The 13882-nt window shown below is 41.2% G+C and overlaps 2 protein-coding genes across 2 annotated transcripts; one reads left to right on the forward strand and one right to left on the reverse strand.

The window, feature by feature from the left end:
- The first annotated feature begins 716 nt into the window (after positions 1 to 716).
- xgb (x globin) lies at positions 717 to 10858 on the forward strand. The gene is made up of 5 exons (XM_061083389.1): positions 717 to 901; positions 5460 to 5567; positions 7548 to 7668; positions 7871 to 7951; positions 10739 to 10858. The coding sequence occupies exons 1-5, from the start codon at positions 717 to 719 to the stop codon at positions 10856 to 10858; spliced, it is 615 nt and encodes a 204-aa protein (XP_060939372.1).
- Positions 10859 to 11000: 142 nt separating this feature from the next.
- Positions 11001 to 13520, reverse strand: srp14 (signal recognition particle 14). The gene is made up of 5 exons (XM_061082592.1): positions 13426 to 13520; positions 12618 to 12690; positions 12402 to 12514; positions 12263 to 12295; positions 11001 to 12092 (listed from the first exon to the last, which is right to left on the reverse strand). The coding sequence occupies exons 1-5, from the start codon at positions 13447 to 13449 to the stop codon at positions 12003 to 12005; spliced, it is 333 nt and encodes a 110-aa protein (XP_060938575.1). The 5' UTR covers positions 13450 to 13520; the 3' UTR covers positions 11001 to 12002.
- Between the last annotated feature and the right edge of the window lie 362 nt (positions 13521 to 13882).

Consider the following 13882-nt stretch of genomic DNA (forward strand, 5'->3'; position numbering starts at 1 on the left):
TTTATAAACGGTATGAGAGGAGTTGCATTGATGTGTTCCTGACATTACGTGGAGGGAATGTGTCCTGTTGATTCTCAAATGGAAGACTCTTCATCAATCTTTAGATACAGTCCATGGTAAGAATGTACAGTAATACATATTAGCACTTCAGTACTTTTGTTTTTAATAACATACACTGAAAAATACAAAAAAAAGTGCTGAACTAACTTATACAGTTGGTTAGAATTAAAAATAATCAAGTTACATTATCCGAATTGATAACTTGAATTAAAAAAAACATATGTTTGAGTTGATGAAACGGTCTTTTTTTAAGTGTTGATGGAACGAGAGACAAATCGTGTACGTGTGTGTGAATTGAATCAAATGCTGTATCAAGGCAACCTGAAACACATATGTGAATACCGGAAGCTGGGTGGGTTGCACTTCAAAATAAAAAAAGACCGGTGCCTTCTGCAAGTGGCTAAGTGGAGAGGGTTTTTATTTTGAAAGAAATCTCCCGATCTTACATCCTGTCTGTGTGTTTACTGACGTGACTTCACCGATCAGTGATACCCACCAGAGGAGCAGTCACCGACCCCAGTGGAGTCGCGCACTTCAACCAGATGCAACAACCTCGGGCTTCCTCTGAAACCAAATAACCAATCAGCCTTCCTCCTCTTTCCTGCCCGGACTGTGACATTCTCCTGGTTGTTTATCTTTGTTTTTCTTTATGAAGAATGGGCTGCGCGATTTCAGGTCTGGCAGCAAAAGCGGAGTTTGGGGAAAGGAGCCCAGAGGAGGAGGAGGAGGATGCTGCTGCTGCGCGTCCGCATCCCAGCGAGCGTCACATCCAGATGATCAAGGAGTCGTGGAAAGTTATCCGGGACGACATAGCTAAAGTTGGGATCATCATGTTCGTCCGGTGAGAAGCTCCACACCCACACTGCGTTGGTTTCACAACACAAACTGAAAAACACGAGGGAAGATATATTTATTAAGATACATTTTTATTATCCCACACACATGCACAGACATGCACAGGCAGATGTTGGGGGAGTAAGGTGCCTTGCTCAGGGGCACTAGACAGGGTAGGGAGAATCCTCTTGGATTTTTGGACAGATCAATCCAGGTTCGTCTTTTTTTTGTTTCTCTGTGGAGTCGAACCAGAGACCTTTTCTGCCCATAGTCCAAGTTTCTGCCACTAGTCCTCCGCCTCTCCATAAATCTATAGTGGATTAATGATGAGGGCATTAGGTGGCAATAGATTTCCATAAAGTCTCAAAAGATAGATAGAGAGAGAGTGATCGATAGATAGATAGATAGATAGATAGATAGATAGATAGATAGATAGATAGATAGATAGATAGATAGATAGATAGATAGATAGATAGATAGATAGATAGATAGATAGATAGATAGATAGATAGATAGATAGATAGATAGATAGATAGATAGGGGGAGAGAGGGGGGGGGGTGAGAGAGGGGGGAGAGATATGCCATATGAACAGGAAATACACAGGGTTGAATTCTTTTCTCTCTGACATATAGGTAGACAACATATAAGTAACACAAGATCTAAGTACACAACATTGAAGTAACACACAATCTAGTCACACAACATGTAGGTAATACAACATATAAGTACGCAGTCAATAAGATCCAGGTAGATAACGTGTAAGTACTGAGGTGCCATACAAGTACACAACATACAAGTCAGACAACATGTAACACAACATACAAGTACACAATATAGAAGTAAACAACATATAAGTAACACAACATGTAACACAACATATAAGTGCTCGGACGACATAAAAGTACACATCATATAAGTACACAACCTAAAGTTATGCAGTCAAAAAGGTAGATGGATGGATGTAAAGTGTCAATGGAGGATGTGCAAATAGTCATACCAATAGAAGTGGACAGTGCAAAATTATTTTTAGAGCAAGAACAATAATACTTCATCTAATATAAAATATTTAGCTGTTATATTAAGGATACTAAAGTTACGTAGAGAAAACAGAACCAAAAACTCAAACACATTATGCATTGGGCTTATGTTACAATGGCCCGAATATGAGTTTGTGAGCAGAGAGAAAACCTCGTGGCCAAAAATCCATTTCACCCTCCATTTCTGTGACTGTGTGCAAAAGATGAGATGAGGCAGAAACTCAGGAAACAAAAATGGTATTTTTGTTCTTTAAGAGACAAATGTTAAAGGGCTCCTTATCTTGATCTGCAGCCAAAGGAGCAGGAACACTGACTGCACAGTTTGACCTTAGATCTTCATCTGTGTGAAACCTCCGGTCTCCTGAAGGTCTAAACAGATCCCCCAGCGCGGCGCCTCAGTGCCTGACCTTAACGCACAAACCAGAGCCTGCTCCCATCCCTCCTTCACCTCCATCCTCGACCTCCACCTCCTCCTGACCCTCATCTTCCCACTGGAGGCTCGGGGGCACAATACCTCTCCTCCCCCCCTCATCACTTCATATCTCGTCTTCACAACGTTACGTAATAACCACACAGCTCCAGGTCTGCCGTTGTGTCCTACAACTAAAGACATTATAGCCGTCAGGAAAAGGCATTTTTATCAATTATGATGATGCAGATGATGCTGTTTCGTGCATGTGGGTAAACATCTTTGGCCCTTTGGCGCTGGCCACATAAAACAAACGAGCCAATCTAGTGATAAACAAAAAGGCTGGCAGACATTCGGGCTGCTGCTGAGTAAAGAGACCACCGGGCACATACTGTATCTTCGAGCCCAATTATTGCCATGTGTCCCCGAGCTGACCCCAAACGTTGACCGGGCGTGACCTTAGTGTGTAAGCCTGGAAATCTATGGGCCTCTTGTGGGTCAGGGTCACTCCGAAACCACCAGGCTGTCGGGGCAACGAACAAATGGGAATCACCTGCTTCTCATCAGCTGCTCACTCCCAACTTCACAGACCTTATTGTTTAGAGGAGATGCTCCTCTGGTGAATCGACACAGGACGCTCTCCGTTCACGAGGGTCAAATCGAACGTCTGAACCCTGCCAATTAAAATTCCTCTTGAGCTATATAGGCTGCTAAATTGTCTGCACACAGTATGTCACGCATGCTTGCATGTGCGCCCATGTCGACAAGAGGCGTGCACACAGAAGAACAAAACAGTCAAGCTCTGTGAGAGTGGTGGAGATGTGGATGAGACAAAAAAAGGGAGAGAGAGCGAGAGCAGCCAATTTCCCCCTCTGTCTCATCAATGGAGCCGGTGCTGAGCGACGGGGATGAACAGTGAGAAAGCACATTTCACAGCTATTGTGCCACAGAAGAAAAAGAAAGACACAGTCAACCTGAACAGATTTTACACAGAGGAGCAAACATGGTGAGACTGCCTGTTGAGTTAGCCATATAATCTATCTGTCTATCTATCTGTCTATCTGTCTATCTATCTGTCTATCTATCCATCTATCTCTCTATCTCTCTATCTCTCTATCTCTCTCTCTCTCTATCTATCTATCTATCTATCTATCTATCTCTATCTCTCTATCGATCTCTATCTCTCTATCTCTCTCTCTCTCTATCTATCTATCTATCTATCTATCTATCTATCTATCTATCTATCTATCTATCTATCTATCTATCTATCTATCTATCTATCTATCTATCTATCTATCTATCTATCTATCTATCTATCTATCTATCTATCTATCTATCTATCTATCTATCTATCTATCTATACATACATCTATCCACCTATCTATCTATCTATCTATCCATCTATCTATCTATCTATCTATCTATCTATCTATCTATCTATCTATCTATCTATCTATCTATCTATCTATCTATCTATCTATCTATCTATCTATCTATCTATCTATCTATCTATCTATCTATCTATCTATCTATCTATCTATCTATCTATCTATCTATCTATCTATCTATCTATCTATCTATCTATCTATCTATCTATCTATCTATACATACATCTATCCACCTATCTATCTATCTATCTATCTATCTATCTATCTATCTATCTATCTATCTATCTATCTATCTATCTATCTATCTATCTATCTATCTATCTATCTATCTATCTATCTATCTATCTATCTATCTATCTATCTATCTATCTATCTATCTATCTATCTATCTATCTATCTATCTATCTATCTATCTATCTATCTATCTATCTATCTATCTATCTATCCATCTATCCATCTCTGTATCTCTATCCATCTATCCATCTATCCATCTATCCATCTATCCATCTATCATCTATCCATCTATCCATCTATCTATTTATCTATCCATCTATCTATCCATCTATCTCTCTATCTCTTTATCTCTCTATCTTTCCATCTAACCATCTAACCATCTATCTATCTATCTATCTATCTATCTATCTATCTATCTATCTATCTATCTATCTATCTATCTATCTATCTATCTATCTATCTATCTATCTATCTATCTATCTATCTATCTATCTATCTATCTATCTATCTATCTATCTATCTATCTATCTATCTATCTATCTATCTATCTATCTATCTATCTATCTATCTATCTATCTATCTATCTATCTATCTATCTATCTATCTATCTATTTATCTAACTACTGTATATATCCATCCATCCAATATAAGCCTCTGTATGAGCTGCATCACCCTGGAGTATTTAAATCCTGATTTATTATGGATCAGTTCAGCTCAGTGTTACAGCCGAGCGTCCTGGGAGCTCAGGTCAGGTTGTTTGTGTTGGATGTGACTGACGTTGTGCACCAGGCTCTGCAGGAAATAATCAATCAATCAATGAGTTCCATCACCAGCAGCTCTCAGCTCAGGTTGAAATCATGAAGCTGCTCGTGTTCTCACATCACAACCTTCGACACCTGTCATCCTGCTGAGCCCTCAGCGTCTCAGTGGGGGCTGGACTCAGCTCACATCATCCACAGGAGGCGACTGCATCCCGGTGGCTCCGCTAATCACAGGTACCACAGCTGGAGACGCCTAGGCTCTCTGATTGGATGGCAGGAGAAGGATTGAGGTTAGAATCAGAGCACGAAAAACGCTCACATACGCAGTGGCTCCATCTCGCTGGAATTTCCATCCCGGCTCAGACAGTCTAAAGCTCCAGGATGTGTATTTCCTGACCCTCTCTCATGGAGGCCCCTGTGGGGAGTGGCAGCCGCTGGGTGCAGAAGGAGGGCAGGGACGATAAGAAGAAACAGAATCAGATCAGGACGGCACAATCAGATCTTCCATTCAGAGTGTGGGGCTGTGAGAGAGAGGCCATCAGTCGCAGTGTTAATGAGCTGAAATGTGCACATCCACACTCAGGATGACAGTTGTGTGAGTGAAACTCTCGGGATTGTGTGTGTGTCGTCTCGGCTGGGGAGGTTTGTTGTTCCGAGTGGGACTGATTGTGACAGGCCGCTCTCTCAGAGGCTCACGGATGGCTGCCTGACGTGCTGCTGTTGTCTTGGCAACAGGTTGTTTGAGACCCATCCCGAGTGCAAGGACGTCTTCTTCCTGTTCCGAGATGTGGAGGATCTGGAGCGGCTGCGGACCAGCCGGGAGCTGAGGGCACACGGCCTGAGGTCAGTCAGCGCCTGCATGTCACAGCACATAATGAATCAGTGAAAACACAGCTCTGTGGGGAGCACAGGGTCGGGGGGGTATCAACACCCTCCACCCTGTGGTCTCGCTCACACTGAAAGGTCAAAGTACCACAGTCAGTCATAAATGACCATCCAGCTGCTAAGCACATTTGAAACTACAAGGCTTATGTTTTCTTTATTGTTACCAAATCCTTTAAAACCACTTTTTCAGTTTCTGACTTTGTTTCTATAAATCTTTAGAAGCAATCATGCATTCTGTGTTGGTTTTACATAAGGTGCACGAATTTCCCTCAACAACGGGGCTCTGTACATTTTAACGAACATTATTAAAACTCGCCCATTAACATCATCACGTGTTAATTTGACTTTTCTGACTTATCACTGTAAGTTATAAATAAAATTGGGTTTTGTTACAATAGAGGACAATAATCCTGGAGTTGTTTGTACCCGGCCAACATTTTATTTGTATTATTAGGACTTGGAGTTGGACATTTTAACCATTCTTTTTACTATTGCTTTGTTTTTTTTATGTCGGGAGGCCACAGGGTGTGGCCCAGCATTTAATCCAGGCTAAATGTACATTGATTTGATCTGGAGTCACCTGGTCCAAACCCTAACCACCAATCAGAATGTCGCTCTGGACGATCTTTACTTTTTTTTTAAAGCACGATTTGTCTCCTAGGGCTTAACAAGGTGCGTCATTCATTGTTCTTAAACCCTCAACAAGAGTAAGGAAAGAAAAACTATTAGCAGGGGAAAGAAATTTAGAAACCTCAGAGAGATGTAAGGGATCCCTCTCCCAATGTGTAACTGAAAACATCAACAAAACAACAGCATTTACAGCAATGATGAGAACAAACAGTTTGTAACATAATGAAAAGTGTGTCTATGTTTCAAGTTTTTGTACAATGGAAAATGTCCGATAGAGATGCAGGGAGCAGCAATGACAAATGAATTTAGGGGATATTGTCAGTAATGGTAGAGTATGTGAGTTGGCATTTTCTAGATCCAGTGTATTATTGTAAAGAGGTCACTTGAATGGCTCTCACTAGAGCACAAACCTTCGACCAAGGCACAACAGTCCACTTGTGAAACCACAGTTTATTTGGATCTGCAACAAATTGCACACAAACAAAGTTGTCACAGGTACCAAAATTGGTACCTGTGCACACTGGGATACCGGTAGAGATGGTTGGGAATCACCGGTGATACAGGAGAGTGCACACAGGATTTACTCTACTACTTTATAAGGAACATAATGAAGTGCATTAGCAAAGTGATTTTCTCTTTTTGCTTGTTGTGGAGCTCTATGGCACAAAAGAACTTCCGACTCTTCTAATGGAGTTTATTGATCAGGCTTTTATCCAAGTGGAACAACAAAATATGATAAAACCACGTCGCACACGCTGGCAGAGCGAACACCTCAGCTAGTTGTATGATTTTGGTATCAGTTACCACTCCGCTGTAGAGAGAGGTCGTTGCAAGTGTCACACGTACTTATCTGTTGTTTCCCAGGGTGCACCGGGCCTCTCTGTGTTCCTCCACACACAAGGACAGAATAGTCAATTACTGCCCGAGGACCTGAAGACACAGAGGCCAAGCGACTCTTCGGCCATGATCAGATGGAGGAAGGGAGACAGAGAGAAGAGGGAGATAAAAAACAACTGTACTTTGTTCAATAATTCATCTTCAAAACTCTCACACACACCAGACAGACGACGAGACACCTGGGAAGCAACAAAGGGAATTGATCCTGTTGTGTTTTGTCCAGAGAACAATGTTTTCAGGGGAGAATTATCGTGCAATCAGTTGGTTTTGCCTTATAAATATACAATAAATGTTGTTTCTTTTTCTTGGCATTTGAGTTTGTGAGGCTGCAAACACAGAGTCCTGGTGGCGTGTGAGCTCCTTCATGATGAACTGGAGAATCAATCGGGCTGTGAATGGTTTTTCTTCCAGGGTGATGTCGTTCATCGAGAAAAGCGTGGCGAGACTGGACCAGCCGGAGCGACTGGAGGCTCTGGCTCTGGAACTGGGGAAAAGCCATTATCACTACAACGCCCCTCCCAAGTATTACAGTGTAAGACCCTGATATACCGAGTACACGTGTTCTGATTCCATCTGATCCTGCAGCTCGTTATTTTACTGGGAACGAACAGCAGCTGAATGAAACCCACTCCACTCTTACAAATAACAGTGTCAGCCATGGAGTGACTGAATGTTGCCATAGTAACCACGGCACAAGCAATGTCATCAAAGTGTCTCCGATGATTGTTTTCCAGTACGTCGGAGCAGAATTCATCTGCGCCGTGCAGCCCATCCTGAAGGAGAGGTGGACAGCCGAGCTGGAGGAGGCGTGGAAGGTAAGAGGAGGCGTCTCCGAGCATCTCCTTTACGCAGGCACTTCAACAGGCACTTGTGGGTAAATGGGCTTGATGTGTGCAGCCGGCACGTCAGCACCGACGGCTCGTGGCTGACATAAGCACCAGAGCCGTGCACGTCCCTGTGATGCGCCGTGTGTCATACCTGCGCAGCACCAGCTCGAGGGACCGGTTCCATCCCACCGAACCACACATGAGCATGTTGCTCTGTCACATCACGTCATGTCACTCATGTGTTATTCATACAGAGGCACTGGAATAACACTGCTGCTCCTTAGTGGTGCCACACAACTATTAGATATGTACCTTTTCATTTACAACAATGGACAACACTGGAGTCACAGCATGTGGAAAAACACATATAAGAGTGAGGCTATATCATTTATAATTGTCTTATAAGGCCGGATTCAACAGAGAGACATTAACAGACCTTTACAGTCACTGTACAAGAACAATTTTGTGTGGAACAAGACTGCGGTCAAGCCATCCGACACTTGCATCTCTGTGGTCAAATCAACCGACACAAAAATTCTACTGCACTCATATACTGACACTTATGGTAAACGCATCCAAACCACCCAGAAAGGGGACGGCAACGGAGCAACGGAGTACTCCAAGTTAGAGGAACAACACATGTGGGTTTACGTCCGGTTTTCAAAATAAACTGTTGACAAGGAGCCTGTACAAAATGCAAAATGGAAAAATAATTTCTTGGATTAAATTCACAAGAGGGAAATATTGTCTTACCTGTGTTATTTTTAAGAATAGCATTTTGACAGTATCAATTATGAGATTTTACAAAATAAAAATCACACATTTTTAGCTTCAAGTAGGTATTTTCATGTGTACAATCAAATCAAATCAGTTCACTTCTGGATATTTCAAATTTCTATAAAAACACTTTGCTCATTAACTGATATGCTTCTATTCCCACTTCTTTGACTAGTCCCTTTTCTTGGAATATGTAACTGTCCAACAGCGATATTTTCCATTCCAAGTGTTTTTGTAGAACTTTGAAATATCCAGAAATTAACTGATTTGATTGTTCACATGTTGAACTTTACTTGGAAAAATCTCTAAATCTATACAGTAATTATGTTCTTTTATGTTGATATTCAGTATGTATGTAGTCAGAGAGGTCCTGAACACAGACATATCAGTCTCACTCTGAACTTATTGAGCAAAGTGTTTTTACAGTACTTTGAAATCTCCAGAAATGATCTATTCCACAGTTGAAATGTTGGACTTTACTTTAAAAAATCTCTTAATCTATACAGTAGAAATGTGTGATATTCAGTATGTAGGTATAGTCAGAGAGGTCCTGAACACAGGCATATCAGTCTCTCTCTGAACTTATTGAGCAAAGTGTTTTTATAGAACTTTGAAATATCCAGAAATGAACTGATTTGATTGTACACATATTGGACTTTACTTTGAAAAATTTCAAAATCTATACATAAAAATGTTTGATCTTCAGTATGTAGGTAGTCAGAGAGGTCCTGAACACAGATATATCAGTCTCACTCTGAACTTATTGAGCAAAGTGTTTTTACAGTACTTTGAAGTATCCTGAAATGATCTATTCCACAGTGAAAATGTTGGACTTTACTTTGAAAATCTCTTAATCTATACAGTAAATATGTTTGATATCCAGTACATTGATAGTTTGAGGGGTCCTGAACACAGGCATATCAGTCTCTCTCTGGAATTATTGATCAAAGGGTTTTTACAGTACTTTGAAATATCCAGAAATTAGATACTTGAAGCTAAAAATGTGTGACTTTTATTTTGTAAAATCTCTAAATTGACAGTCAAAACGCTATTCATAAAAATGACACGTGAGACGATATATACCTTTTGTGAATATAATCCAATCCATTTCCTTTTCAATCATGCATTTTGTATATGCTCCATGTCAACAGTTTATTTTGAAAAAACGCTTTGGATGCGTTTACCATAAATGTCACTACATGCGCGCAGTACAATTTCTGTGTCTGCTGATTTGACCACAGAGACGCGAGTGTCAGCTGGCTTGATCGCAGTGGAACAAGCGTGTGGATGTGAATTTGGAGACACACAAACAAATTAAGACCACAAAGTAGAAACAAATAAATAAATACATGGAATCAACAGTAAAACCTTAGACTAAGAGTTAAATAAGATTTGTATATATACAGTTTAAAAATAAAGTGAATGAGACCATATATTTGTTTTTTGTTTATCAATTAGAAATAGTGTTTATATATATATATATAAATATTTGTGTGTGTGTAACTTTTAAAATTAAGGTTACATTTCTGTATGTCTTGGTTCTTTGTTTCGATTAATGGACTCTACTGCTCCCTAGTGGTTTCTCTCTTGGAATTTAAATGTGCTCAACTTTTTGCATCAACATCAAATTCATCTTCAATGCTCATAATTTTGATTTAATCCACTTCACTCTTTTGATTATTAAAAATAAGTCTCATTGAAATGATAGCTTTAGAACATGGTGTTAGTCCAGGAGTCACATTTCTCAAATCCCACATTAGAACATTTGTCAGCCTAGTTTCTTTTATTTCAATTGATCATCACATATTGTATCTTTAATCACGTCTCATATGGTACCCAATTGATATCCCCCAAACATATACTAACATATTTCTACTGTCCCTACTAATCGCGTAGAGACACAGACAAGAGTGTCTATTAAAATCCATGTTCACGAAGTAGCGTCTTTCCCCTAATGTGAAGCCTGATCCAGTTGCATGTGTGTTGTGTGTGATCCAGACCCTGTTCCAGTATGTGACCAGCCTGATGAAGCAGGGCTACCAGGAGGAGAGCAGCCGGCAGCACCAGCTCACCCTCTCCCCGCGGGACAGACCGGAGAGGAGCAACACGGCGCTATGAGCTTCTTCTTCTTCTGCTTCCCTCAACGTCTCAGCACAGCAATGTGTCTCTGTACATACTGTATTTACTGTCTCGTTTTCTACGTCGCTCATGTTTACCACAGTCACTGTTTGCTGTTCGATCAAAAAACAATAATCACACGTTGAGTTTTAACAATGCACTTTATTTCTGAACGCAACTTCTGCTGCGGTCCTCTTCCATGAGACCTGGACTCGGGAGCAGGGCGAGGCAACAGAGTGTCATGGCTGCGGCTCAACCTGCCTTGTTAATTGTGGTGAACTGAAATTATTATTAGATTTACAGCCAGTACTGTGTCTCTGTATTCATAACTCAAAAAGGACTTTCAGTAAACCTACAACTTTATTTGTTTTTTGTGCTGTTTAACTCAATCATGATATCATACACTTATACTTACAAATAATAAGATTAACTGAAGCTATACTGTACGTTTTATTTCCCTCCAGTTTGAAAGCTTGGCATGACATGGTTCAAAAACAAGGGGGCCCATTATTACAAAATGTTTTTAAAAAAACGTAAAATACTATTTCATCTCCTCCCGAAAAATCCAGCCAGATGAAATACATCGAAGTTTGTCAAAATAAAAACAAACCTTATTAAATTTAGCTCTGTATCACAGAGGACTCATGCTGACATTTCAAAGCATGAAAAACATAATCTTAATAACGTGAAAATCTAAAATCCTTCAAGAAATAGCCGAATTGAAACATGCCAAGGCAGCTCACAGGTGAGTCTGCAATACAACATAAATAGGGACGTTTAACAATTAAATAGTATGAAAGGCAGTTAATCATTAGGCTCCGTGGATTGGGCTCCAGAGGTGACACAGCTGCTGATGACCTGGTTCCTGAAGCTGGAGCCGCGGAGACGGTTGACCTGCTTCGTCTTGCTATGAGTTTCGAGACATCCTCACGGATCCTGTTCCAGATCAGCGATGGCACCGAACCGCCAGGGATGAGACGTTACCATGCAAACAATGGCGTGTTATCAAAGCAGTCGCCGGGTGGATGAACAGTGATTCTGAGGCCCTGGGTGATCGTGTAGAATGAGGCTGTTCCCATTACCCCCCACTGATCGTACAGGCCAGTGTAGGTTAACCAAGGTCATGTTTTAAAGAGTCTGTTGCTCATTGGGTGGCTTTGGTTTTCTTGCTTTTGCTTTTCTTGTCTTTCTTCTTAAGTCCATCCATGTGAGCTCTAAGGAGATTGGAGTACGCCTGAAGGGGGGGGGAGATGATGATTTAGTCACACAAGTGGCTCATTCATCCAAGATAAACAATTACGAGACAAAAGACGACGATCAATACAATTCTCTATTTCATCAGGAGAACAGAGTCACAAGGTAATCACGTCTTAACAATAAAAACATGACACAAGCTCAACCTACCATTTGAAACTTGATTACTTCTTTGGTGCTGACCTGAAATCACAAGAAAAGAAAATTCAGCATTAACACCTCGTGGAAAACATTAAGAGCAACAGATCAAAACGTTCACATTCAATGAGATAAACATATATAAACTCACCACTGTGCTAATCTTCTTCTTGCCCTCAGACGCTCGGATGAGACACTTGTTGTCCGCGGGTTCAAACGACTCCGTGTTTCCTTTCCTGGGCACTGGCTTGGTCCTGCCGTCATCTGGTCATAGTGGACAAGCACCACGCAACATTAGCTCATCCCACTTCCTTCCCCATATAACATGAATGATGGCCGACAACAGCGTGGAGGAAAGCACACTTACATTTCTTTAGTGTGATGACGACGCTGCCGGATGTTCTGCACTTCTGGAAGAGTCGCGTGAGCTCTGTGAGGAACTGAGGAACAGAGAAAAGGGCTCATCTTAATGTTCCAGTTTCATTTCAGAAATTATATCGGAAATATACTGTAGATATAACAAATGATGACATGAACTGTGGCTGATCTCAGAACAAAGAGAGGACACGTTTAATCATCTATTACCCAGTTTTTCACACCTAGTTGACACTAATACAACAGCCCTGTGTTCAGTGTATTTTTAAGGGGTTAAAAGGATTTTAAATATGGTTTATTAACAAGCTGTGTCACATGGTCACCCATACAGGAAGGTATCAGTTTTAGACAGATAGTATTTAAGAAAGCTAATCAGAAAAGCACAACAAAGCAGTTATTCTGTCAGCAATATATGCCTGAGATTGGCTTACGTGACGTCCCTGCGCCAACTCCAAGTTTCACTGACGATGCCTACATGTAGGTCCACGTCCTAAACTGAAGCTTCAAAGGAGACTCTGTAGTTTCTACTGAGCTTTAAACATAAAACACCAGCGTGAGACTATCAATAAACCAGGAAGTGAAGTAACTGAGCGACATTACAGATCCCAACCCAACTATAAAGCAGCGTTAGCCTCAACCTAATGTTAGCAACCTGGCTAATGAGTCGGTTGGACGAATAGCTCGTCTACCGCTGATGGGATTAGCCTGCTAGCTGCCGGACAGCTAACACAGACCGTGTGTGTGACGCCATCAGTCAACACAGTAGAGTGAAGTCCACACAGGGGATTTGAGGTTCTTACCGCGTCGTTTTCAAGCAGCACCATGATTCTCACTTCAGCTAGAGCCTCGCCTAGCCGCAAGCTAACTGCTGGGAAGCACACGTACTGCACAAGCCGGAGCCCCGCCCCGCGCCCTCACAGCGGGGGAGGGGGTTTGGTCACAGCGCCACCTGCTGTCTGGGAGGAAGACCAGCAGGCACACGCCTCAATCATACTGCTGAGGGGGATTTCTGACAGTGAACACTATTTTATATCATTATAAAAATATTGTGTGTGGTTGCAACAAAACTAAAATTAATACAGAAGAACAAGTTATTCGATCAAAAGATGTAATTTAGTTTTTATAGCATTAAAAAGAAGCACATATTAATCATATTGTGTCAAGTCATTTTATTCGTGATAATATTAAAACAAAAAGATTGACACTTAGTAGAGCACATACGTCCACTGAGGCCCAGCAGTCAATCAAACTGCACCA

This window comes from Limanda limanda, chromosome 12, assembly GCF_963576545.1.
Source record: "Limanda limanda chromosome 12, fLimLim1.1, whole genome shotgun sequence".
In the NCBI taxonomy this organism is placed as follows: Eukaryota; Metazoa; Chordata; class Actinopteri; order Pleuronectiformes; family Pleuronectidae; genus Limanda; species Limanda limanda.